The following is a 27,596-nucleotide window of genomic DNA, read 5'->3' as shown; positions in this document are numbered from 1 at the left end:
TAAAAGACACTCATCCAGTATAGCAGCCTTCCTCCACATAAAAGACAGGCTTTAATTATTACTGGCCTTACACAGGAAGGATAGAAACAGCCCTGTACACACACCCCAGGGGCACGAGAGGACTTTGGCAATGGCCTTGAGCGAGGTTATCTAACACAACAGCTTTACACGCAAGCACCTCAGGGACGAACCGCCAAACTTGACACTGCGCAACCGCGCATGCGCAAGAACCTCAGAGCCGCGTGTCAAGACGCAACTACGGCCAACTCCACTATATTTATATGGCTTCTTTGATTGGCTTCTAGGGTGACCAATAGTCCGACAGAGAGCGCAAAGGGCGGCCAATGGGAGCATGGTATTGACTACGTGGGCGGGGCGAAGCGCGCACGCCGAGCCCTGGGCAGCGGGAGCCGTGTGGGCGGCGATTGCCCGAGGGTTGCCTGCGCTGCCATATGGCTGCTGCCGTCCCGCTGTTGCTCTCCTTCCTGCTCCTCCTGCGGGTGCGGCTGTGTCCCTGCCGCGGGGCTACGGCCTCCTCCCCGGCCGTGACGGCCCGGCTGGCGGCGAAATGGCCGGCGACCCCACTGCTGCTGGAGGCGAGGTGCGTGCAGCCCCCGCCGCCCTGCTTGGGGGAAGGGAGCGGCGCTTGCTGCCCAGGCCGGGGCGTGGAGGGTGGGGGGGCAGGCGGGGGGGACTCCGTTCTCTCCGTTGCTCGAGTTAGGGAAACTAATTACCTTCTTTCCCCTGCTCTCGGTGTACTTTTTGTCGTTATTCTGTTGTTAACCCACTCAGACGCCTTGCCGGTTGCAGAGCGGGAAGCGGTGTGGTGTGCTCTGAGCAAAAGCCTGCCCCATCCCTAGGGGTATGCCCTAGAGGGGCTCGGTTGGGTGGGCCTGGGGCAGCCTGAGCTGGTGGGTGACAGCCCCGCCCCATAGCACAACACTGGGACTGGGTGGGCTTTGAGGTCCCTTACAACCCAAGCCATTCTGCCATTCTGTTATAACGTTCCTCTCACCCAAGTTAAGAAAACACATTAATGAAGATGTGGATTCGAAAGTATTGTGAGCCTAAATACTTTCCAGCATTAGATGTCTGTGGCTCCTGAGCCGGTTTGTTTTACAAATTCTTCTGTTTTTTAATTTCAACGTGCTTAATGCTGTATGGAGGACTCCCATGAAAGGGAGAATTGCAAGCTTCTGTAATCAAAGAAATGGCAAGGCTCCGAAGTAAACATGAGAAAACAATGCACTCATGATAGCAACTCTGTCTTTTTGCCAGACATAAGGGGAAAGAGAAAACTTGTCTCTTTAAGAAAGGCTTTAGAGCTGTTGCCAGCTAAGTGTAAAAACTTTACTCAGAATAGCGCAAACCCAGCCTTTTACAGTTATAATGAAGAACCCATCTTTGAAAGTGTTTGAGAGGTTGGGACCTCCCTTCTATAGCAAAGCAAACATTGTAATGGATTTGTCTGTGATTGAATTAAAAATGTAACCCAGCGCTGTGTTCTTATTTGTATATGTAGCTGCTATTTAATAAAAGTTTGTATTCTCAACTGGTTTCATATATAACAGTATATTGGTAAGCATATAGAAAAAATAAAGACAAAATGCGTTGTGTTTATTAGTAGTCTCTTTGCTTTACAGCATGACCATTATATTTGGTTTGGTAATATTTTGTTAAAAAATTAACTAAAATATACCAGCTATTAAGTATTTTATTCTTGCTGGGTCTTTGCTTTTGTTGTTACTTCAAAGCAACTGAGGTTTTTTACTATGGTATATCTTTGAAGAAAGTCAACCTATGGACAATTCATTTTTATTTTTTAAACAGTGAATTTATTGCAGAAGATGGTAATGAGAAGTTTTGGCAGTTCTTGGAAACTGTACGAGAATTAACAATTTATAAGCAAGGAGGTAAGTTGAACAGCATGCTAGTTTTAATAAATTACCTTTCAGTAATTTTTGAGCATCGTGCTAACACTTCAGCTAGTTGCAGTCAGGTAAAGCCTATCTCTTCCATGACTGCTTGCTAAGTAATTCTCTTTCAGAAAGTTTCAGCGTACTCTCCTAGAGAAAATATTCTACTACTGTAGGGCTATTTTAGAAACAAGGAAGACAAGAGGGACTGAACTGCTTTTACAGCATGAAATGGAAATGTTAAGTTTAAATACACCTACCTGAGTTAAGTTTGTTTTGTTTGCTTTTTATTTCAAAATAGCATTCATCAGGCATGAGGACATACCAGTGGAAGAAGCTTTAAATAAATTGAGTGTTAACATAAGTAATCAGAAACTCAAAGTAGGAAAATAATGCCAGCAACATCAGTGAGATGATTTTAATGAATCCCTATCATGCTCAGAATACAATATGTGGGAGGGAAACTTGAGGAACAACATCACTGCAAGTATGACTGAATCCAGAAGAGTTTGTTGTGTGGCTGTAAGTATGTGAGAGCATTATTTGCGTGCTTAGCAACGCCCAAAGAAGCGATAGACTTAGGAAACTGCTATGAAGGGAACAGAGACTGACATGGTAAACAACATTTGCTTGCTTATGATTGTATGGGGCAATTTTTTTGTGTTGAGTAGAACGTGATGTTCCTTCTCTGTTTTCTCACTGCCCTTTTCCTGTTAGCCTTCATTTTTTCAGAAAGGGGCCAGAAGAATCAGAAGGCGCACAGAGATTTGTGATTATAGTGTGGGGTGTAGAATGGAAGGGAGAAAAAAAAGGTTACATGAGCTAATGGAAACTGAAGATAGTCTGAGGTGAGGGGGTAAAAAAAATGAAAACCAAAAGACAACTAGAAAAATGATTATTTCACTGTGGCATTTGCAAGACTGCTTCTGTAGTACTAGGCCAGTTTGGGACTCACCGTTACAAGAAAGACACTGGCCTACTGGAGCAAGTATAGGATAAGGCCATCACAGTACTTGGGGAACTGGAGCAGACTCATGAGGGGAGGCTGAGAACTGGGTTGTATTGAGCCTGAAGGGGAGAAGGGTAAGGGCAGATATTGTATCGTCAACTGCCTGATAGCATGGTATACAGAAGATGGAGCCAGACCCTTCATAAAGGTTTGCAGTAATATGAAAGGAGTCAATGGGCGTGAAGTTGAAACACAGAAGTTCTGATTAGAGATTGGTATAATTGCTTTTGCCATAGGTGTGAGTAACCAGAGGAACAAGCTGTCTAGGAGGGTTGTACAGTCACCATCTTTGGAGGTACTCACAACTGCGTACAAGGACCTGAGCAGCTTCATCTAGCATTAAAATTGGATCTCCCCTAAGTAAAAGTTTAGACAAGATGACTTTTAGAAGTCATTTCCAACTTCATTTCTTTTTCACTTCTTGAAATGAGCAGTTAAGGTGCAGTTGGTATAATATGATAAGTATATATGATGGATGGCAGTAGGTTGGTTTTGAACAGGAAAAATAATCTTAGGCCTAAGAAATTCTAGATTTGAAGCTGAAAAATTTGGTTTACAGAATGTTTGAATGGTAGATTAATGCAAGAACGAAATATTGGAGGAGATGTAGAACAATTAGAAATATCAAGTCTAATGCCTTTATTTCCAAGACATTCCTCAGATGATTTTGAATATGTTGTTTATCCATCCTTGAAATGTGTTGTTTTAAATTCAGAATAATCAACATTGATCAGTAACTTGTTCATTTAAAATATTTAGGCCATAGCAAATTAGGCCTATAGGTAGTTTGCTTAGTTGTTATGTATGTAGAAATTTAACTAATTTGGTAGGAAAAAATGTATGTAGACTTTGGTATAGTGTTTTTGTAGGGTTAGTGTGATTGTTATAACATTTTCCTCAGTAATGACTCAAATCAACTTGGGTGTTATATACTATGAAAAATATCTGAAAGGATAATTATGAGATATAGTATTAAATTAGAGTGAAGTCTTCAGGTAGCATTGACAACATTCTGTATATTTACTTAATATGAAACACATTTGGCTCTGGGCTTGTGGAAAGTTTCGGAATGCATTTACTGCTATTTTGGGCTGCATGTAAGTTACAAAGAACTCAAAGATTTAAAAATGTGATAGTAAAGAGAAGTATAGTTACAAAATAATACAATTGCAGTTTAAACTTGCTGTGGGCTTTATATCTCAAGAAGTAGATTTAGGAACACAGAGTGAAGGTAAGTAGTCAGTTACCTGCTGACAAACAATAACTGGAGTGTTTATTGTCTTCCTGAGTCATTTAGTTTATATGTTGAGTTATCAACTACCTCACAAATACTGAAAAACACCCAAAGCAAACTACAGTAACAAAACAAACAAACGAAATCCATGTATCCTTATAAGGAAACTATTTTCTCCAAAAGAATAGAACAATATAGTCCATATAAACAGCAGTAATGTAAATTATCTTTTGCAGATACAGAAGTTTTGTTGGTACATGCTTTATTAGATCATCATTATTCAAAACTAGAATAGGGAGGTGTTTTTATGCACATACCAACCACACAGAGGAAATAGTACAGTTTCACAGGCATGGCACTTTTTTATAGTTATCATGCAAAAAAAAATTATTCTCTTTATACTACCATCTGCCTTGAATTTATAGGGGTTCAAATTCAGGATAGGAGGTGTTTAGTTATGAATATAGTATACAAAAAGCACCCAATCCTAGGGCAAACAGTTGCAATAATTGAGTCAGTTTTGGGTCCTACAGAGAGATAATTTCCAGAAATTAAAAACTGACGTAACAAGTTTGAGATACTGATAAATGAGTAGACTTCAGAGAAAACATTCCTTGCTAAAACAGAAAAGAAGTTGTGATGGTATCTTGCAATAGTAGAAGTATTCCTACAGCACCTGGGCAAGGAAACAAGGCGAAGAAGAAGCTGCTTAGTAGGTATGTTCCATCTAATAAATAATGGGAGTGAAATCTTGCAATGAAAATTCAGGGTATCGTATAAGCTGTTATTAAAATTACCATAATCCCCTTGTTAAACAGGAACTCAGCAGTCTATAAAGTAAAAAGATATTTTCTGATACTTTGGTATCAGAATGATTGATCAAATGTTGCTGTATTTCTTCTCCAAGTTTTGTTATAGGGTTTTTTTTCCTTAATTTCTCAAGTTATGAGATTTTATTATTTTTTTTTCTTAAATGCATCTCAAGAGATCCTTTTCATAAGTACTTGCCAAGCTCAGAAGTTCATTCATATCTAGTTTTGGGTGCAGTTTACAGATCGTTCCAGAACTGTGACCTGCAGGTTATGGTATGTGGCTTGGACCAAAAGCAAAATTATTTTGTTAGCTGCCATCGTTGTTTCATACAGGTACTTCTGAAATCTGCTGCATCTGAGTAAGGTAAAATGGGATGTGTAAAGCCATGAGAGATGATTTTCACGCTGTATAAAGTTCCCACTGGGATGATAATTCAATTTGCACAGAAAGAGCACCTTTAAAATAAAAGAACACAGGTAGATTTAAGTTGGACAGTGAGAGTGGTTTCTCCCCTCAATTCACTTTCCCTTGCTGTAAATTTTCAACTATACAGGGCAGCATTTTAATTACATATGCAAAAGATACTGAATTTCTGCAGGTACACTAGTATTTATTAATGTAAGTAAAATACATGCTGATTACTTAGGTTTTTTTTGGCCATTGTATCAATTCTGCATTGTCTGTGCATATTTCAGCTGTTCTTCAGTGGAAGACTAACCTCTGGAATAGGGATTGTGCACAGTGTGTGTTGTGCTAACAGCTTTGGTTCTCTGATTGTTTTGTGTTCAAGAATATATGTACAGACCAATTCAAATTTTTGACACTGTTTCTTAAAATGTTAAGCAAATACAGATCTTTTTCACGACTTCGTAAAGAGTACTATGACTTCTTCTAATTAGATTTCTCTCTCTTGTGCCCGAAGAGAGCTTGAGACTATTCATGTGTAGCCTAGAAAGCCATCCCTACTCTGGGCTGTATCAAAAGAGGGGTAACTAGCATGGTGAGGGAGGTGATAGTCCCCATCTGCTCTGCCCTTATGTGGCCCCACTTGGAGTTCTTCATTCAGCCCTGGGAGCCCTGACATAAGAAGGATGTGGAACTGTTGGAGTGGGTCCAGAGGAGGACCATGAGAGTGATCAGAGGGCTTGAGTACCTATTCAATGGAGACAGGCTGAGGGCTGGACTTGTTCAGCTTGGAGAAGGAAGGCTCTGAGGAGGTCTCATTGCAGCCTTCCGGTACCTGAAGGGGATCTACAGGAATGCTGGGGAGGGACTTTGTCAGGGAATGTAATTATAGGACAAGGGGTAATGGCTTTGAACTGAAAGAGAGTAGGTTAGATGTATGAGAGTGTTGAGGTGCTAGTGCAGGCTGCCTAAAGAAGCTGTGGATACCCCATCCCTGGAGGTTTTCAGGGCTGGGTTGGATGGGGCCCAATATAATTATAATTTTAAATATAATTTTCAATAATTTGAAAAATAATGCTGACTGAAAAAAATAACTTTTGAATTATGCATTAGAAGTATAAGCTTGAAAAATAGAAAGAAATGAATACGCTCTAGTAAGTACTTGGAAAATGCTTTAGATGTTAATTAGTGCTTATTGGTGCATTTGTGTTACATTAGGCTTTTAGAATTGGTAGTAAAGGTAACAGTTGTCAGTGGATGACACTGAAGGCATGAAGTGCCTGTCAATACTGAAGTAATATTTGTGTATTATGTTGCACAGAGAGATAAGCCATGCAGTTCGAGGCTAAATACTAAAAATCTGACATTTTTTTTCTTCAACAGATACAGAATATTCATATTATAATTTAATCTTGAAGAAAGCAGGACAATTTTTATCCAATTTTCAAATCAATCTGTTGAAGTTTGCACTTTCCATACGAGCATATTCTCCAACAGTCCAGATGTTTCAACAGGTATCTTCAGCAAATGTATTCTCCGATGTGAATGATTTATATGGTGTTTTGGCTTCAGAGTAAATAATGTTTATTATTACAGTTCAGTAATGCACATGCTGGTGTTTTTTGCAATCAAATCTGATCTGAATTATAAAATGCACAATATTATGTTTATAAGCTAGTTTTGTTGTGCAGAATAAATATTTGTGCACAATTATATAAATAGCTTTATTTCCTGGGTAGATTTTTTTGAATTGTTCTTTCTTAAAACCAGTTTTTGTTTGTTTATTTGTTTTTACATTGCTTTAAATACTCTAATAGGAATTCTCGGATTTCCCAAAGTGGGAAATTTCCAGCATCTTCAAAGCATTTAGATCTGTTATTTAGTGGACTTCCCCTCTCTTTCATTTTAATATTTCAGAATTTGAAAGATCGAATAGTCAAATACTGACAGTAATTAAAATTAAAATTGCCTTAGAGTACAGTCTGTGATTTCAGCTTGTGGAGGACATTTCTTAGCCCCTCATCTTTATAGAACATAAAGACACTTGCATTTTCTGGAATATGACCACATTTAATAGACTGCATCTCACAAAGCTTGGTCTCAATCTTTTATATTATCCATTACTGTTTTCACGTGTACACAACTTTGAATGGGCTTAATTAGGAACACAACTCAGTGACAGCTGTTACTTTAATCAAAGGGATGTGAGTTTAAGTTGAAGTGCAATCAAAGTATTCTGGTTAAGTATAATTGTTGAAATATTAGATTGCAGCTGATGAACCTCCACCAGAAGGCTGCAGCGCATTTGTGGTTATCCATGAGAAGCACACCTGTAAGACTAATGAAATCAAAAGGCTTCTGAAGAAGGCTAATAAGAGGTAAATGTAATGATCTTGTTTTAAGAGAAAAAAAAGTGCATTACTAACTAACAAAATGCATTATAGCACTTATAACATTCTGGAATTTTAGATTCTATATATTTGATGTTAACAGCCCCATAAATCACTTACTGCATATTTAAAATGCACATTATTCCAAAAGAGTTACTTTTTGTTTTGCAATATTTTAAATATTCAGTGTTGTGGAAATTCATTAATTATGAATCAAAATAGACTTTTAAAACAAAACCTCAGAGCTTAGCTCCTCTAACCATGGGAATGTGTATTTTATTTTATTTTCCCTTTTTGTTGGTAGGAGATGGTCAAGTTTACATTACAGTATATGAACATACCATTTCTTGCTTCTTGCTGCTTCTAGCAGCAGACTTTAATGTACTCAGTGTCAATGTGTTTGCGGGTTTATGAACTGTAGGAGTGAAAGAGGAAGCTACATAAGCTGGCATAACTTTTCTTACCTTGTGCTAGACTTAATCTATCAGAATTCTGTGGGTTTTATCCTGTGGAAAGTAGCATCAGTCCAGAATGATTTTTGGCCATGAAATAAACCTATCCCAGTAAATAAATAATTATGAAAGCAAAATGTTTAACCCATATCAAAACAGAAATCAATTGTATTTTTTCAAGGTGTAGGTGTATGTAGGTGTTGGGATTTTTTTTCCTGCACTGTTCTAAGTCATAATATGTCCATACCCTCAGCTACCTCATGGAGATTTGAACCTGAAAGATGAATTGCTTATCTTGAAAACTTTCAGGGATTAACTTAAGATTTCGGGACGTTTTCAGCTAAGAGCAGAAAATGTCTGATAAAAGTCATGCATACTGTTCTGGCAGCTGTCGGTACAGGCATATAGTTATCTGTAGCTGGTAGTGTAGTAGCTGGTTAATGGGTGCTGGAACCCACGTCCAGTTGGTACTTTCTGAGACCAGGAGTCATTCTTCTCCTCTACCTAAGTGATTGGTGAAGGGAAGAAAAGCTCCCTTGATTTAGGTTTTTTGCACCCTGTGAATTAACATGGCAATTGTAGTCTCTCTGGGTATGGGAAGGAACTGTCAGAAGTCATGTCGCTGTGTATGCTTTCATACGCAAATCTGGATCTGTTCTTGAACAGAGCTTACTCATTCAAGAATTGTTTCAGATTTCCTGATGGCACCTACTTTGTTTTTCCTGATACTTCTGCAACATGTCTGCATGCTCCCAAGTTTATTCTCAAGCCAGGCTCCTTTTTTGCTCTCTGCCTTGCAAATGTAGTCTCCTACTGCAGACCTACCAAGCTTATATAGGATGTCAAGGCCCTGGTCAACTTGGTACAAATTGACTCCACTTTTAGTGAGGGATTGAAGCAGCTGACCCCCAAAGGTCTCTTCCAATGTAAATTATCCTGTGATTTTATAAGGAAGATGTTCTTAAGCTTTGCTGCACAGAAACTGTGGCATGTGGAGTTCTCCTCAGACCTTTCAAGTATGATATTTGAATGTGTGTAGGTGCAGTGCACACATTTGTGCAGAATAGATTGGGTTAGAATTTCTTGGTTTGCCTTGGGGAAGTTTGGAAAGAGCTTATTGATCCTTCTGGTGTGACTGTACAGCAGCAACTTTGAAAAAAAAAATTATCGATAATTAGCACCTTGAGAATACTACCTAATTGTATTACCTGTTACTTTCCCACTATTTATTCAAATGATGTCTGCAGTCATTTAAGAAAATATTTAATTTATTGCAGGTACAAATGCATAGCTTTTCTACAGTCATGGCATTGAATGAGGTGTGTAGGTGGGCAGTCAAAATTAGCAAAATTACTAAATTAAAAAAGCTTGATGGTGTAAGTGGGAACCTCACTTAGGTTCCGTGTGTGTTAGCAGCTTTCTCAAACTTTGCTGAGTTTTTCTGCAATTTTCTTACTCACTGATTGCTTTGTATATCTCTAATAGATCTAATGTAATTTCAATTAAAATGTTCTTGCTGTAAGCAATTGCTGCTCCAAATGCCAGTACTATACTTTTTATTTTGTTCTCTCTGTTGCAATTTGATAAAATTCATTAAAGTACTTATGGTTGATGCTGAGTTTTCAGTTTTTTAGACTTTAATTTCAGAAATGGTGTTTTAAGTTCTTTTGTGAGCAACTGTGATTATTTTGAAATGACTTTATGTAGCTTGTTCACTTCTAGTGTATAAGAGCATAAGCTAATCACATAATCATTTTTCAATTTTGAAGCAGAAAAGCTTGCCACTGTTTTTATTTCACTTCTGAGTACATAATAACACTATTATTTGTTTCTTAAATCAGACCCAGGCCATATCTTTTTAAAGGAGATCATAAATACCCAACTCTCAAAGAGGATGGCCCAGTAGTTGTTCTTTATGCAGAAATGGGTACGAGAGACTTTGTTAAATTCCACAAAATTTTATCTGAGAAGGCTCAAAAGGAGGAAATTGTTTATGTTCTCCGGCATTATGTTCAGGTATGCAATTCAAGTAACATTGATTCAGTAAGCTGTTAACATTCCATCTCTATTTTTCTTGTTTTGTGGGTTTTTTTTAATAAAACATGCCTTATACATTTCTTTTTGCATGTGCCTAAATTGTGTGTACTGCCTGTACAAGTTCTAATTTAGAATCATAGCCACCAAGATTGGAGAAGGCCTCTGAGATCATCCAGTCCAACCATCCACCTATCACCAATATTTCCCACTAAACTGTGTTTGTCCCTCAGTACAACATCTAAAATGTTTCTTGAACACCTGAAGGGATGGTGACTCTACCACCTCCATTCCAGCTCATTCCAGCACCTGACCACTCATCTCAGAGAAGAGAGTATTTCCTAACACCCAAACTAAATCTCCTCTTCTACATTTGAGGACATTATCTCCCACCCTAACACTAGTTGCATGGGAGAAGAGGCTGACCTCCACCTCACTACATCCTCCCGTCAGGTAGTTGTAGTTTGTTGAAATTTTCTAGATGAACTGATAAGGGAGTACATCTTGATAGCTGGGAAAAAAATCCCATCTTTTTCTCTAACCTCTTTCTAGTCATATTTCTGGGGTTTGTATATTGTATGAGGATCTTAGGTGAACCTTAGTGCAGAAGGCAGAACACAGGAGTTACAAGAATTAGTAAAATGGGAGCTAGAGTAGAAAATCAAGCTGAAAAATGAAATAATTACATACAATTTTATGATTTCACATATTCATTATGGTACAGCAGCATGAGCTCTCAAGAGTCAAGATCGTTAGTCACTTTTGATGTTTGTGTTCCTCAGTGTCAGTATTTTAAACACAATGTTTCTGAATGTTTTCCCTATCTTACTCTTAACCCAGAAATAAGGCAACTAATACCAGTACATGGAACTGTACCATCTCCTACTTTTGATTCTCAGAAGGTTTTTGTAATTTATATTCAAAGTGCAGCTTTTAAATAGTGCAGCTAATACAAGAATAATCTGTTGCACTGAGAGGTTGCTGCAATTTATGCAGGCCAGGCATTTCAGAGAAATGAGATCTGTGGTTTGCAGATTACTTACAGAATTGTTTGCTCACAGTAATGAAATAAAGAATTTGAAGAAGTCAAACTTAAATCCTAAGTTGTATAGGACTGTAGTTTTTCTGAACTTTCACTTCTTTTGTGCACATCCAGTGCTCACATTTTTCTTGCTCTGACCTGCCTACACACTTTCCCTCCCTTTAAGACTGCCCTTCCCTTTTTCTCTTTCCTCATAATTTCCACTTTTTTTTTTTTTGGTTCCCACTAAGGCTGATGCTCCCTCACTTTTTTTCATTAAATGCCAGGAGGAGTGTTGAAAGAAGAGAGAGTCTTTCTGCTGTCTTTTTTTTTAATTTCTATTTATTTATTTATTCATTTTAATTATTTTGCCAGAGCCAGTAAAACTGCTTAGAGAAAGCAGAGCTTTGAGATTTGCTTAGAAGGCTAGTAGAGAAAAACCCAAATTATGCTGGAGCTTTGACTTGTGGGCTGGAGGAGTCTCAATACCAAATGTTTCTTAGAAACTGCAAACTAAAGCTGAAGAGCTTTCAAGAAATTCTTGTGCATTTTCAAATCACCTTATGGGAAGAGGATTTTCCTATGTTCTGAATGAATTATGGAACTTTTTCAGAAGTAGCTATGGGTAATTATCCTGTTGAATATCAAACTTCCATTCCGAAGTTAGAAAGGCCCATCCTTACTGATAAAATTGGCAACAAGTTTCTAGCAGTAATACCTTGATACAGTTTCTTTTTTGTTTTAAAATTATCTGCCTGATGCAGGAATAGAGAATTTCCTCCTCCCATTCTAAAGTCTGGAAAAATTACAACAATATGTGAATAAAATTAATTGTAGGGCATCAGTAATTGTAGAGAGTGCTACCAGCTCTGCTTGATTCAATACCTCTAAATAATATGTGAAGAGATTACAGTTTTGACAGCCTTTCTGTAGTCTACAAGAAATAAAGCAAGTCCATACTTTCTGATGTTCTCAGTGCTATCAAGTATACTTTGCATGATTTTTTTAATCTACTATTTTGTGCATTGAATCATAAATTGAAAGAACTGTCATAACATTTTAAAGTCACAGTATTACATATTGTTAATCTTCTGTGGAGACAGTTTTTTAAGTTTTGTTTTTTGTTCTGATAAAATAATATCAAACAGAAACCAAGCTCCAGAAAAATGTATTTATCTGGATATGGTGTAGAGCTTGCAATAAAGAGCACAGAATACAAAGCAGTAGATGACACGCAGGTTAAAGGTATGTTGTGTTTTGTTTTGTTTTTTCATTTATGGTATCCTTTCATAGATTCTATTAAAATATGATGTCATTTGTAGCTGTAAAGTCAGTGATCTTTTTAAGGTTATACTTAATTTCTTTTTACACAGTGAAGGCTCACACATTAAGAACTAAGGCATTAAAATACATTGAAGCATTATAAACTGCAGTGCTGTAGATCGTTGCTTGCTCTACAGCTATTGTTATATGTTGCTGTACTTCAGAATGTACCCCACTTTTTTCTTTTCAGTAACTGCAGAACTTTGATGTTCAATTATTTTGTATCTTTTGGTATCTCTGATGTGGTAATTACCACAGTATCTACGCATTAGTGTTTGGGGGCTGATTTTTTTTCCTAAATTAGTTTCTGATTTTTCTGATTTCTAATATAATTTCACATTCTTCTACAGAAGACTGGACTAGAATGTGATACCTCTATATTTTACTGTGTATTGAAATGAGTCATACACCAATGAAAACTGTAGCTATAGCATTCTGTCAAAGAGACATTACTTTGTGTGGAAATGTTCAACATTGAAGAAACTTACAATTACAGTTTTGGCAAGACTGTGGTTTGACAACTTTTGAGCCACTTCAGAAATAGATTAATTTTTTTTAAAGGAAACAAACTGTTCTCTGGCTTGTGTACAACGTTGGAGATTCTAGCACTTTAAAGTCAAGTTAAAAAAAAATAAAATCTGATATTAGTTGGCTGATAAGAGTTGAACCTTACCACTATATCAAACTGAGAAATGACTTTTATGGAAATATTATATATTATATTATGGAAACTATTTAATCATAGTAGTTTAATTTATATCAAAATTCTAACCATTAGGTGAACTAAATCTAAAAGATCACAGAATTGTAGGGGTTGGAAGGGACCTCTAGAGATCAAGTCCAGCCCCCGCCCAAAGCAGCTCCCTATACCAGGTTGTACAGGTAGATGTCCAGGCAGGTCTTGAATGTCTCCAGAGAAGGAGACTCCACCACCACCTGTGCAGCCTGTGCCAATGCTCTATCACCCTTATAATAATCTGAATACTGGTGTGTTCTGTAAAGTGATTCACTCTGGTGCCAAAAATATGTATGTAAGGATATAAATCTAACTGAAATAACATCTGAGAGGGACAGTCTTCCGATTGCATGTTTCTGTTAGTAGTTTTATAATTAGCAAGAATTATAAATCGGAATACTTCAGTAACTTTCTTGTTTTGTATTGCATGTATGTGCTGTGTGCTCAGTAACAAATGAAACCAAAAAAGAGGAAGAGGAGGAGGAGGAGGAGGAAAGTGATGTCCAAGGATTTCTCTTTGGCAAATTAAAGTGAGTTGTTGAGAGTTATAATGAAACTCTTACATTTGTTTCTGGATCATGAACCAGAAAAAAATATAGAGAAGAAGGGAAATCTACGTTGAAAATGTTTTTATTCTCTATGGCTGAAAATTGACTAATTATTTTTTGCATGTCTCGAGAGTGTGAATATGCAGTCACTTTTGTTGTTTAGTCTACTCATTTCAATTTATTGCCTTCTAATTTTCTTCAAATGTATGCAATAAACTATTTTCCACGGGCAGAATTTCCCTCTGAGTTATAAAACCATAGAGACATGAAAAAATGTGTCTGTTTTCAAAGTGGATAGTCATTAATTTCTTGAGCTTATTTGTTTGCTAATTTATGTTCTGTTCTTAGAAGAACTTATGTTTCCAAGTTGTAATCTGTTAGTCCAATTGATAGATGAAATTGGATACTACTCTTATATTGACATCTGTGGGCTGTTTCTGGTCCTCTACTGATTGATCCATTTCATGATTGCAGCCATTGGAAGTGCTTCCCTTTTCCTGAAGCAGGATTGTGGGGCTTCTTTAGTGTCATTTTCTCTTATCTTTTAAAGCAAAAAGTGAACTTGTAGATATTCTCACGAAACTTTAAGGCTTCCCATAGTTTTGATCTGCTGGTGCTATCTAAATTCTTGAGAGCCCAGCCCTTCTATCGTTTTTAAGATAAACACATTGAGATGGAAGGGTAAGCTTCCTTATCATTTCTATCTATAGAGACCTTTTGCAGCAGGTTGTAACAGATACCTATGGCATTTTTTTTTCTGAGCTTTTTTCTGTGTGGATTGTGCTAGGTTTAGCTATATGTAGGCTCTTCATGTTGCACTGTAGCCAATTTATGAAGCTGTCAGATAATTACTCAGACTTTTTGGCAGTGTTTCTAGGGTCTGATTTTTTTCCCTTTGCTTTTTCATACTGGAGATGAAAGAGATGTGGCAAGAATCTTTAGATTGTCCCTCAATTATAGTCATGCCAAAGCTTATTCTTTTCTTAGCTATCAAATAGTTGTCTTTCTAAAATGTTATAGCTTCTGCTTATATCCATAACTGTTTGGTTATGCAAAATAACATAATTCATTGCCATATGGTAGTACATATCCAGAGGACAGCTTTTTATAAGTTGGCTTTACATGTGCCGAATTTTGTGTTCACATTGATCTGTAGTATAAATGATCAACAGAAACAAAGTAGCAAGCATTAATATTCAATCTTGATTGTAGCTAGGTCTAATTACTCAGTTGCCTTTCCTTCACAGAAGAACAGAGGATCTGAACAGAAAAAAATATTAACATAAATTTGCAAAGAGAACAATCAAAACAGTAATTAAAAAGTTCAAAACTAGTTGAATATGCTAATTCACAGAGGAATTTAAGTGTACAAACCGTGTTTGCAATTTCTACTTGTATCATTTCTGTTATAAGTAAGAAAAAAGGTATTTTTCTGTCTTTGCTTCCCCTTTCAGTTAAGTGTGCTTTCCTTGAGGAAACTAAATTTCATTTTAATCCCAGAACAATCTTTGTATGTGAATTATTTTTTTCTTATGAAAGGCTACATCCCTTGATAAAAAGCATTCTAGAGCTTAGAAGAAAGATTTGCGGGGGAAGGGACACAAAATTACTTGTGAAACTTCTTCACAGGTACAGTGAAAAATAAAATATTATGGAAATTAGTCTTGATGTTTTAAATATATGGTTTTTATCTAATTTTTGCTTCTTGTTCTATAATCTCATAGAAGAGTCTTGAGAAGTTTAAAGGAGATAGTTTGCCATTGGAAAGTGTTTTGTCACAGGCTGAAGTTTTGCTTTCAAAGCTTCTTTGCCCAACTGTGTTTTGGAAAAAAGATTATAGAATCATAGCATCACCAAGATGGAAAAAGACCTCCAAAATCATCTAGTCCAGCTGTCCATCTGTCGCCAACATTTCCTTGCTAAACTTTGTCCCTCAGTACAACATCTAAATGTTTCATGAACCCCTCCAGGGTTATTGACTCCACCATCTCCCTGGGCAACTCATTCCAGAGCCTCATCACTCTTTCTGAGTTGTTGTTCCTAACGTTCAACTTGAATTCCTGGTGCTATTTGTGGCCGTTCCCGCTCATCCTAATCCCTCTTACATGGGAGAAGAGGCCAACCTTCACTTGTTGCCCTTCTCTAGACACATTCCAGGACCTCAATGTCTTTCTTGTAGTGAAGGGACCAGAACTGAACACAGTATTCAAGGTGTGGCCTCACCAGTGTTTCATACAGAGGGATGATCACCTCCCTGCTTCTGTTGGCAGCCCTGTTTCTGATACAAACCAGGGTGCCATTGGCCTTTTTGGGCACCTCAGCACACTGCTGGCTTGTCTTTAGCTAAGTGTTGATCAACATCCTTAGGTCCATTTCCTCTACACAGTCTTCCAGCCACTCTGCCCCAAGCCTGTAGCATTGCCTGGGATGGTTGTGGCCCAAGTACAGGACCCCACACCTGGTCTTGTTGAACCTCATCACATTGGCCTCAGCCTCACCACTCATGACCATCACCAGCTGAATTTATCTACATTCACCAGATATCCAAGCCTTTGGGCAGCCATGATTGTCTTCAGGTCTGACTAGTGACTTGTGTGCTCAGTGACTTGATTTTGGTGGTGATGTTAATTTATAGAAGACACTCTTTCTCCTGGGATTGTCATTCCCTACACCCATTGTCTTACTTATGTATTTCATGGGTAATACAAAAAGCTGTGTGTTACTGCACAATTCTGATTGATCTACAGAGTAATATAGAGTTAATTACACATTAGGCATGTGTTATGCCACAGTAAACTAACTGTACAGTTTAGTTTATAACAACTTCCAGTTTCACACAGTAGATAAAATAAGACATTAATGGATGTCATTATTTTAAAATGTTTTGCTGTAGAGAATTGCATCCTGATCTGAAAAATAATCTGAAAGAGTTTAAAAAACATCTGATTGAAACTACTAACAGCATGGAACCACTCAAGGTTTGGGAATTACAAGGTATGTAGCACAATTTTCTGTATTAGCACAGTGTTGTCTATTTTTCTTTGCTACGTTGATGTATCAGTATTTTAACAAAAAAAAAAAATTAAAAAGAAACTGTTTTCATTAAAGGCAGTATTATATGAAGTATTTAAGAAGAACATTTTGCTTCTTATGCTAGTGTTATGTGATAGAAATTGGAGGAACATTGAATTGATTTTATATGATTGAGAGCCATAACTTGATTTATTGATTTTAAACGCAGAAATTAAATTGCAATTTTCTGCTGGATGAGTTTTCCCAAATGCTGTATTTATTTTCATCTTTGCTGTCTTTAGTGTCTACTTTCAAAAGCAAGTATAAGGTCTCTGTTTAGTGGTTGCCTTTTCTATGGGGATGATGTACGAACAGAAATGAAATTGGTGCTGCAATCAAAGCAGCCAGCTCATACGGGTGTTAAAATTATTTGGGCTGGGGTACTGCTTGTTCAGTGCAAGAAAAATTGGTACTGGCTCGTGATGAAAAGGTTCAGGACCTTTTCAGTTGAGGTCTTCAGCCCTTTTTCTTTGCGTGGTGCATTGATGTTTTTCAACCCAACATGATTGGTTTCTCCGGTTTGTTCTCAAGCTAATGATGCTATCTGTATTAGTGGCTCAGCTACCCTCTGGTTTCCTTCATTTAGCCTCCAGGTAAGAATTTGACCAAATTTAACCAAGACTCCTTTAGCTGTAGGACAAACTTATATTTATAAGCAGCCATAAACACAATTCAAGAAATGAATTTAAGAGCTGTGTGTTTTAGATAAGTAATTAGATTTGCTATTCATAGTGAAAAACAGTGCAGAGTATTGACGTGGTATTCCCTTTAATAACTCATTCATTTATGTGTGTGAGCACCCTCTTGATCTCTAGTGCTTCATTAGCTTTCAAAGCATTCTTTAAGATCTAATTTAAGCTCAGGATCATCTTTTCCCCAAGGTGCCCTACACTGCTCTCAGCTGTGTTGAGTGCCAAAACAGGGAGGTCTTTAAATAAAAGCCTCTGACAAGAGAAAATCAATAAAGTACAAAGACATACCTGTTTTCCTCAATATATGAATATATGTACTCTAAGCTGTTCAGCATTAGATGGAAAAGATTAGTAATTTTGAAGGATTATTCAAGGCTTTTAAGTACACATCCCAAGTGCACAGCAGATGAGGCATCACTGCCTGTAGCAGTAGTAACAACTTGGTATTGTTTCGCTTGACCACAGCTCATGTGACTGCTGAAAGAGATCTGAAATGTTTTTGAAAACTGATCTCATTACTGAAGTATTGTTATAAAAACCAAGATATTTCTAGATAACTATCCATCTCTCAAACACCTTCTTATCTCACTAAGGTGAACCTTATATCAGGATAACTTGCAATGCATTCAGAATCAGTAACTTCTTAGAGTTATTGTATCTGTTCCCTGAAAAACCCGTTAAGTCCTGGAGCTGTAGTGAGTTGGTCCATATCTACACTTGAACATGACTCACTTAGTAATACTGATGTAATACCATGGATTATCTGTTTTGTCTTTTTTGTTTCAGGATGTTTTAGTAAAACTTAGAAATTACATTTATATTTTGCTCAAGATACTAGAACAGAAGTTTGGGAAGCCCTGATTTTGATACTTCCATTTTCTCAAGTGCCTGTCTTTTCAACCTCTATAATCTTGTAGAACATCAAATTGAAACATTAGAAAAAAGAACGTGTGTATATGGAAAGGTCTTCTGATTGTAGGCAGTATTTATATTACCAGTGATTTTTTTTCCAGATCTTAGCTTTCAAGCAGCTGCTCGAATTATGTCTGCCCCTGCTTATGATGCCTTAAAGGTGATGAAAGACATAGCTCAGAATTTCCCATTAAGAGCCAGGTATGATACTTCAGCTTGTTTTTCAAATACTGTTTTTATATTTGTGTTTTAATTTAATAACAGCAATTCCAATTTATATCCAAATTCTGCAGTCAGGTATTCATGTTTTACAGCTTGCTAGATGCATTCTAGACAGTTTAATTGACTAGATAATAACTCCTGGGAGAGTTCATGATTGGTCTCTTTAAATGTTTTCTGTCTGCTGCATGAGATTCTATGTAGGCATCCTAGTCCTTCATGCACTTGTGGTTGAAGGCCTAGTCTTCCTGACTTTTACTGGTATCATATTTTCACAGATGCAGAGTTCTGTTAAATTACTAGCAAACCTACTTTTGGAGTAAGATTAGGCAAAATTCTATTATTTTCAATGGAGATTGACCCACACTTAGTTCTAAGTACAACATTGTTTATTAGATATGGTCCTGGCTTCTGTATGTTAGAGCTTTTACTGGGGAGGGTCTGTCTTCCATTACAGATTAGTTAACAGAAGATCAAGGTAAATGTTAAATAGATTAATAACAATTTCCTCTGTACTCGTATTAAAGATTGCCCTTCCTGCAAGACAGTTGTACTGCAACCAAGAAATGTTTTTTCTCTACATTTAATAAGTTCTTCATGTAATTGTATCAGCACTATTTGCTTGAAGTACTGAATTAAAGATGATGGTAAATATGGTTTTTAACTCAGCATGCTTTCACATTTTATGACTCTTTTAACTACTGTGTAATGTTTCAGTGTCATTTCTGATTTTCTGTTAGCAAAAATCTACACTGTACTTGGAAGGAAAAATAAGTTTTAAAATGTCTGAAATATTATTGTATTGTTGTTTCACTGCTATCTTTAACATGGAAGGTTGCAAATACTTAAATAATTTTAAAAATTACTTGGTCTCCATTGACAACAATCTTAAATCAGAGAGGTACTATCTAAACACAATGCCACTAAATTATTCTACATTGCACATAGCTTAGATATGAATTTGCCCATTCTTTCATTATGCAAATTTTGGTCTGAAAATGGTGTATAAAAATTTTAGAACTATAATAATGAAAATAAAAATTCAGTATTATATATTGCTTAAAAATTGAAGGATTCTCTAGACCATAAAAATTAATATGGCATCCCTTGGAAGTTTCTCCCAGTTTCTATTTTATAACCTGCATTTCTGTGTCAGTTGAAGTGGATCTTACAAAATATCATCGTGTGTGGGCAGTGTAACAAATGATGCATTTCGTGTTGACGTTTTGATGAGATTTTATAAAATATCCAGTAACAGGAATTATAATACTTAAATTTCTTGCTATAATCATAAGCAATAAGTCATTAAGCTCACCCTCCACTGACTACTGATAATAACGTAACTGATGTGTTTCAACTGTTCTGTAGCACTTTCTTTGATATCACAGTTTGAGTTACAACTTTCCCATTTTGGCCAATTTTAACCCACGTATGTGCTTGTATAAATGCCATTCCTTCTTGACCCTCTACTGCCATTTATTCTAATGTTCCAGAAGGGATTCACAGTAACAAAAATAACTTATCTGAATATTTAAAGTGGGTCGATGGAAAAAGGAACTTACGTAGAGAAGAATAAGCTGTGATGAGTTCTGAAATAATTGCAAACAAAACATGAAAATCACATGGTTTGTTCTTAACAAGTCTCTTTGATCACTTGAATTTTTGTTTAAAGTAAACTGATCTTTTGTATTATAATCTTTACAGTATGTCAGAAATACAGAATTTATTAACGATATCATTTGTGTTTTAGGGGTGAGTGGGATTTATATTATTAAGTAACTGTTTTGCTACCATAAGTATTGAAGTTGACTAAGTAGAATCACTCTGTTTAGTTAATTTTCAGATTTAAAATGACACAATGATGCATGTTTTTAGTGTGTGTGTGAGGGAAATATGTAGGCAATAGAGTATGTATTTTAGCACTTATTAAAGGAATCACGTTTAGATTATTATGGTTCAGGACTTCTTAAAATCTGATGGGATTTATTTGCCTCTGGGTGTACTTTAGCTTAATAGTGATAAACTTACATCTTGTTACAGGTGAATGTAAAACAGTCTTGAAAAGTAAGATAAATGAGAGGATTCTCTCTTAAAAGTTAATTTTCAACTACTTGTGAATAGACAATATTTTTTAATCAATAAATCTCTTTTCTAATCTCAACTAATTTTAAAGCAGTCATTTGCATATGTTTTTGCAAAAGAAAGGGCAAAGCATCAGATTGTGTCTTTGCCCACCTGTGCTCTAACACTGACTAGCAGAGAGTTACTAACATAATTTAAAATATACAAATGTGACATTTATTGAGATAATATTTTAGATGGTCAGACAACTTCCTTTTTTTTATAATATACATAAAATTTTCCAGATAGGGAAGAGGAAAGATTGAGAGTTGTATTATAAAAAAAAGCTGAAAATATTACCTCAACAAAACTTAATGTAAATTTGGAACTTAAGTTAACTAGAGTAGCACAGGAGAAGATACTTGTCTTGAAAATAAAACATGAAACTGCATTGAGACTTTTTGTCTCAATTACAGCATTTTTCAATTACTGTACATTAAATATGGTATTACAATAATTTTGCATTAATATAGTTTTAAAAATCAAACATTTGAGTGTTGCTGGTATTTTATTTTTACAGATCATTGACCAGAGTTCCTGTTGAAAATCAAATGAGAAATGAAATAGAAGAAAATCAAAAGGTTTGCTTTCATTTCTTCCAGTCACGTGTACACCTCTTCCTTAGTGTATATTGAACATTGTCTGTGATAAATGGTGGATTTATTTTCATCCTTGCTGCACTGCCTCTTTTGATCACTGTATCACATGAAGAGTCATTTGTGTGTTTTGACTCATCTGAGTTCAATGTTCAATATAACAAATATATTTTCTGTCTCAGTACTGAGTCTGAAACAGCAAATCCAAACTCAGTACTGAGACAGAAATGCATTTGTTGTTTCAAACTTGGTATTAAACAGTAGCCATCATGCTTTTAGATCTGGTCTTATGATATGACAGGTCATTTTTTAGTATTTTTTTAATGAATCCTGTGAGAATCTGATTGTTTTTATATCACTAGGCCATGTAAATATCATCCTTGACAGAATGGCATGTCCATGTCTTTAATCTTTCTTTAGAGTAGTATTTATTCCCCAGTTTTTAGTTGACATTGCAATTGACTTGACAACTGTTGTTGAGTAGTGTACTCTGAACTTAACATGGCAGACATTTCTATATGGTTGTTTCCTGTCAAAGAGAGAGAGTGGTGAACAAACCCTGTAACTAGTTTTGAAAAATCTGATTTCTTGTTATATGCCAATTAAGTTCAGAGTAGGGAACATTGTGCTGATTTTCAGTCTGCAACTTTTGTTGGTCAGAACGTGTTTTTTTATGATGTCAAGACCAACCAGTACAGTAATGAGTTTATTTTGTACTTAAGACACTCTTCTTTTGCAACTTCTTCTTTTGCAACTATTTCACCTTCTTGGGCCCTTCAGCTAAATGTGCCCAAGGTGCTATTTTGACTCTTGGATAGATAATGCATTTTAGTGTTTCCTCTGAGACCTTTGGGTGAGCTTAGCTCACAAGATGTATTATGGATACATCTTGTTTCTTCCACTATTAAGAAGTTTTGTAATTTTTGCTCAGGGAAGCAACTCAGTATCTACGCCCTGCTCCATAGCTTTCAGTGTGCATCTGAGACATGCATTTTTCTGTATGTCTTTGTTGTTAAGGGCATAGTCAGGATAAAGCAAAACACAGCCCTGTCATAGTTTCTCCAGAGTATATGAATGTTAAGATCAGGTCCTTCCATGTTGCTTGATGAAGTCTTTACAATGTCTTGCTTCAAATACAGTGCTGTGAACCCAAAAACCAAAAGCAACATCTTAAGCAGGAATTACTTCTCTACCCCATAAATCCAGAAAAATTAAACATATCAGGAATTAAAATGGCAATTGCTACTAAATATAAGGAGTAAGCAAGTAACTAGGATTTGGTTTGGAAAGGAGATGTCTAAACTTAGGCACATCTATATTGGTATCTAAACTCATTTTATAACAGTGAAGATATAGTCTATGGACATTAAAAACAATTCAGCTGAGAGTGGTTGTTTTGTGGGTGTGACTGAATTGCCTATATTGGATTTCTGGTGTCATTTGAGATGCCACAGGGCATGTGAGATAAATTCATCAGACCTGTGTGGCTGATATGGGGACATCCATTCTCCATGACCTGTACTTTCCAGTCTGAAAGGTTCATCTTGAAACCTTGCAGTGTCTCAAATGACATTGGAAATCTTTCTGGTTAGTTAGGTGAATCACTTTCACGATCCCATAGACTGTGTTGAATACATTAACTATAACAGGATCTTAGACACCTAACTGTTTTGTATTACATCCTTCTTGAGACTACAAGTCTTTACACAGCTGAAAACTAAAATATGTTGAATAAAAATAGGGAAACTTCCTGAACACTGCACAACAAATTGGCATGTGCATTCTTGAACTGTAGTACATCCATCTAGCAGCGGGAGAGATATGATCTCATGCTGTGAATAACTGAGTAATTTCCTCTCAAGATAATGAAAGTTGAATAGTAAATGTAACAGGAGAAAATAGAGGTATTAAAAAGTTGAAAGGCATGTGATGATTTAGATGTAATTAGTTGATATCTAACTAAGAAATAGACAAAGAAGTGTTATACATATAAAGAAAAAAAGAAGATCCTGTTAAACAAAACTTTCAGTGCAATAGTTTGCTGACAATTTAGCAAGAAAGTAGTTTATGCATATTATGGGCATTAAATTCCTGGGTGCCTAAATACTCCTTTCATTAAGTTTGTAAAGGTAGATGGATGATCTGAACAATCAAATGCCTAGCATCAAAATTATGTAATGTCTCAGCTCTGATTCAGCTCAGTTCTCCTGCAGTGATATTGAAGGATTTGAAAACTTTTCAGAATCCCATTTCAGCATCTAGTGGCAGATACTTTTTTCTTTGTTCTTGCATTCATTTTGTTAAACTAATGTTTGTATGACCCAAAGCAGCCAGTTGCAGTCTTATCAATATTTCTGTTAATCATAGAATCATCAAGGAAGGAAAAGGCCTCCACAGTCATTTAGTCCAACTATCCATCTACCACCAATATTTCCACACAGAACTGTGTTCCTTAGTACAGCATCTAAATGTTTCTTCTCTTGAACATATAAACCACCTCCCTAGGAAGCCCATTCCATTGCCTAACCACTCTTTTGGAGAGGAAATTTTTCTAAAAGTCCAAGCTGAACACCCCCTTGGTGCAATTTGAGTCCATTCCCTCTTGTCCTGTCGCTAGTTACATGGGAGAAGAGGCCAATCCCCACTCCTTTACAGCCTCCTTTCACGTAGTTGCAGAGAGCTATACAGACTCCCCTGAGCCTCCTTCAAGCTGGATAACTGGATTGATCCCTCAGCTGCTCCTCATAAGACCTGTTCTCCATCCCCCTCACTAGTTTCATTGCTCTTCTCTGGACATGTTCCAGGGCCTCGATGTCTTTCTTGTGGTGAAGGGCACAAAATTGAACCCAGTACTCGAGGTGCAGCCTCACCATTGCTGAGTACAGGACGATAATCATCCCCTGCTCCTGTGGGCAATGCTATTTATGATACAAGCCAGGATGCCACTGGCCTTTTTGGCTACCTCAGCACACAGCTGACTTGTCTTTAGCTGTGTGTCAGCCAGCACCCTCAGGTCTATTTCCTCTACACAGTCTTCCAGCCACTCTGTTCTAAGCCTGTAGTGTTGCCTTGGGGTGGTTGTAACCCAAGTGCAGGACCCAGCACTTGGTCTTGTTGAACCTCATCCCATTGGCTTCAGTAAGCTATCCAGACTATCCAGATCCTTCTGTAGGGCCTTCCTATTCCTAGGCAGTTTGAGACTTCCTCCCAGTTTGGTGTCATCTGCAAATGTACTGAGAGTGCATATAATGCTCTCATCTGAGTCATCAATAAAGATATTACACAGAAAAGGCCCCAGTACCAACCTGTGGGGATCACCACTCCTGACTGGTTGCCAGCTGGATGTGACTCCATTCACCACCACTCTCTGAGCCCAGGATAGAGTACCCTGAAGATAATTGGTAGGACTTTTTTTAAAGACAGGTTTAAAGAAGGCATTGAGATCCTCAGCCTTTTTGTTATCCTCAGTGGTCTTATTCACCACCACAACCAGTAAAGGATGGAAATTGCTCTTAGCACAATATGAGTATTGCGGCTCATAGTGGTGAGCAGGAAATTCTCAGTAATGGAAAGAGATCTCATAGTCTAAGTGTTGATTTCAGGGCTTCAAGGAGAGGGACTGTTCTATCTGCTTGGCTTTTTTCACAAGACTTGAGTAAGGGCCCTGAAATATTCTGATAACGTTTTGCGAGACTGGAATCCTCCTTATGTTTGCTGTCCATTCCTTGAGTCAAGTGGCATTATTGGGGATTTTCTGTAGTTACAGGACTTCGTGGCACATTTCTGGTAATAAAACCATGGTCAGAATTAGGTTTGCTAACTTCAGGGACGATCTTATAAATGGAATAATATACACAGCACAAGCTGCTTGGTCTAAGTATGCTTTTCTTGAAAGTGAGTTTTTTGTTGTTTTATTCAATGACTGAAAGCCAATGGGGGGGAAAAAAAAGATTATTTTTCCCACCTACTAACAGCACTTCCCAGTTCTCTGTTGGGAATTAAGACATAAGTGGAAATCTGACAGCTTTTCATGGTGTGAGTTGGAATAAACTGCTATTTTTGCTCCTATCTTGCTGCAGCCAGTGTTGTTAGTTTGAACAGCATGGTGCCTTACAGCTTTCTGAAAAAAAAAGCAAAAATGATAAGGCAGTCCTTACTCACAAAAACTTCCTTCTCCATGTGTTTAATTATTGTAGAGTTTTTCCTTCCTGGGAAAGCAAGCATATGCTGTCCATTTCTGATCTATCTGTTTTTTTTCAAGGCACCTTTGATAAATGAGATTGTATGCTTCTAGTTTACCTTTACTTTTTTCTCTTGAGTTGCTACTGCACATTTTTTGAATACTGGAAGATTTTAAGAAAGCTGGTTACTAGTAGAGGACTGAAGGCATATGGAGACATACAGGGTCTCCATGTGGAAGTTAATGAATATTCTTGGAGGTATATTCTTGGGGTAATTTTTCAAACAAAAAAAATTGATCCTTATTTTTGTATTTGTGTGTATTTCCACTTTGTGTCAGTAGACACTGAGAATGTGTGCAAATAGGAATGCTGTAGGTTGTTTTTTGGGGCTTATGCAGCTGTTTTCATTTGTATTTGCTTAATCATTGAAAGTGTAGAGGTACGCTTTCAGTATTATTACTAATAACATTCAGATAGAAGTTACCGTGCTGAAGAGGTTTGATGTGTCTGTTTTGCAGGATTACTTACCGTGTTGTACATCTGTCTGTGCATGTGTGTTAGTGTTGACACGTACCTAAATAATTAGCAGTACTTTTTATTTTTAAGCACCTTCATGAAACACTTGGAATCCAACCGGGCGAAGCTCGTTTATTTCTAAATGGCCTTCATATTGACCTGGATTTTCACGATCCATTTAGGTAAGAGGATACATTTGGCTTGAAAGTTAAAGAATGACAGAGAATACTGGAATTGTGCTTATGGTGCTAAATAAGCCAATCTGTTACTCTTTGGGAACCAGGAAGTATTCCAGAAGAGAGTTTTGCTTTGAATGTGAACAGTGTGGAAGAAACTGAAAAGAGTATTTTTTCCAGGAATGTGTGTTCTGTAACTTAGATACAGTTTACATCTTCCCTTGTAAAATTACTTTGGAAATGGAAGGAATTCAACATGCATGCATACAAATGTGGGAAGAACACTTCTGAAAAAAAAAGAAAAAGTGCTGTCTCATCTTCATTTCATAAGATTCAGGAAAAAAAATAGGTATTACATTCAACTGGATTATTTCAGGTCTGTCTGGTAATTTTTTTCCAGTTCTGTTATTATGGTCTAATATACTCTTTTTGGCTTAATTTTTTTTTTTTTTTTGCAGTTTGTGTAATCACAATATATTTGCTACGATTTGCTTTTTCCATCCAAGCACTCATAAAACTTGTGGACAGTTTCTATTCTTAGTGTTGTCAACAGCAGGACGGACATAACTACTTCAAAATCATCTTTGGTGGCTTTTACTGCCAATAAATCTGCTCATGCTTGGATAGAAGGATGTTTCTTTTTCATTTGCCTGTGATTTGTCACTCTACAATTCTTATTTTTTGTTTTCTCATCCACAGTGTATACTCCATCACGGAGATTCATAAACTTTTTGATTCTAGCATTTATGTTTGTTGTATTTTTTTTTAAGTTACCTTTTTTTCTCATCCAGAGTTCTTAGGTAGAGTCAGTTGCATTTTCTTTTAAATAATGATGCAAATAATTGTAGGCATATTAACATTATAATTCTAAGTTAAATTTCAAATTTATAATTTAGAATAATTTATAATTTAGAATATACTTTAGTATATAATTTATAATAAACTATAATTTAGAATAAACTTTTCAGAATAGAGAACTCAGAATGAAGTGGAAATGAAGACATTTTAAAAATGTGTTCTAGCAAGCATTTCAGGCTTGATTCCATCCATATTGAATTTTCAAATTGCAGCAAATACTGCAGAGTCCTATTGGTGCTTTCTTCACATCATCTTTGCTATGTGTTTCCTCCCCATAATTTTCATAGTTCTGCCATGATGCAATCATAGGGATTGTGTCTCTGTGGACTGCTTCTTATCTCCTTGCCTGAAAAGCTGCTTCTTAGAGTATCC

The 27,596-nt window shown here is 36.6% G+C and overlaps 1 protein-coding gene across 1 annotated transcript in view; it reads left to right on the top strand.

Moving 5' to 3' along the window:
- Positions 1 to 452: 452 nt before the first annotated feature.
- UGGT2 (UDP-glucose glycoprotein glucosyltransferase 2) overlaps positions 453 to 27,596 on the top strand; it is a 71,549-nt gene continuing 44,405 nt past the window's right edge. Inside the window, exons 1-11 of the mRNA XM_065740803.1 lie at positions 453 to 601; positions 1,831 to 1,913; positions 6,761 to 6,891; positions 7,643 to 7,755; positions 10,061 to 10,235; positions 12,423 to 12,519; positions 13,782 to 13,863; positions 16,775 to 16,875; positions 18,659 to 18,758; positions 21,418 to 21,478; positions 26,281 to 26,372. Coding sequence (XP_065596875.1) covers positions 453 to 601; positions 1,831 to 1,913; positions 6,761 to 6,891; positions 7,643 to 7,755; positions 10,061 to 10,235; positions 12,423 to 12,519; positions 13,782 to 13,863; positions 16,775 to 16,875; positions 18,659 to 18,758; positions 21,418 to 21,478; positions 26,281 to 26,372 — 1,184 coding nt within the window. The remainder of the gene's footprint in view (positions 602 to 1,830; positions 1,914 to 6,760; positions 6,892 to 7,642; positions 7,756 to 10,060; positions 10,236 to 12,422; positions 12,520 to 13,781; positions 13,864 to 16,774; positions 16,876 to 18,658; positions 18,759 to 21,417; positions 21,479 to 26,280; positions 26,373 to 27,596) is intronic.

This window comes from Cyrtonyx montezumae, unplaced genomic scaffold (genome assembly GCF_038088225.1).
Source record: "Cyrtonyx montezumae isolate F1298 unplaced genomic scaffold, pur_monq_1.0 scaffold_3, whole genome shotgun sequence".
Classification (NCBI taxonomy): domain Eukaryota; kingdom Metazoa; phylum Chordata; class Aves; order Galliformes; family Odontophoridae; genus Cyrtonyx; species Cyrtonyx montezumae.
This window is presented reverse-complemented; position numbering and strand designations above follow the sequence as displayed.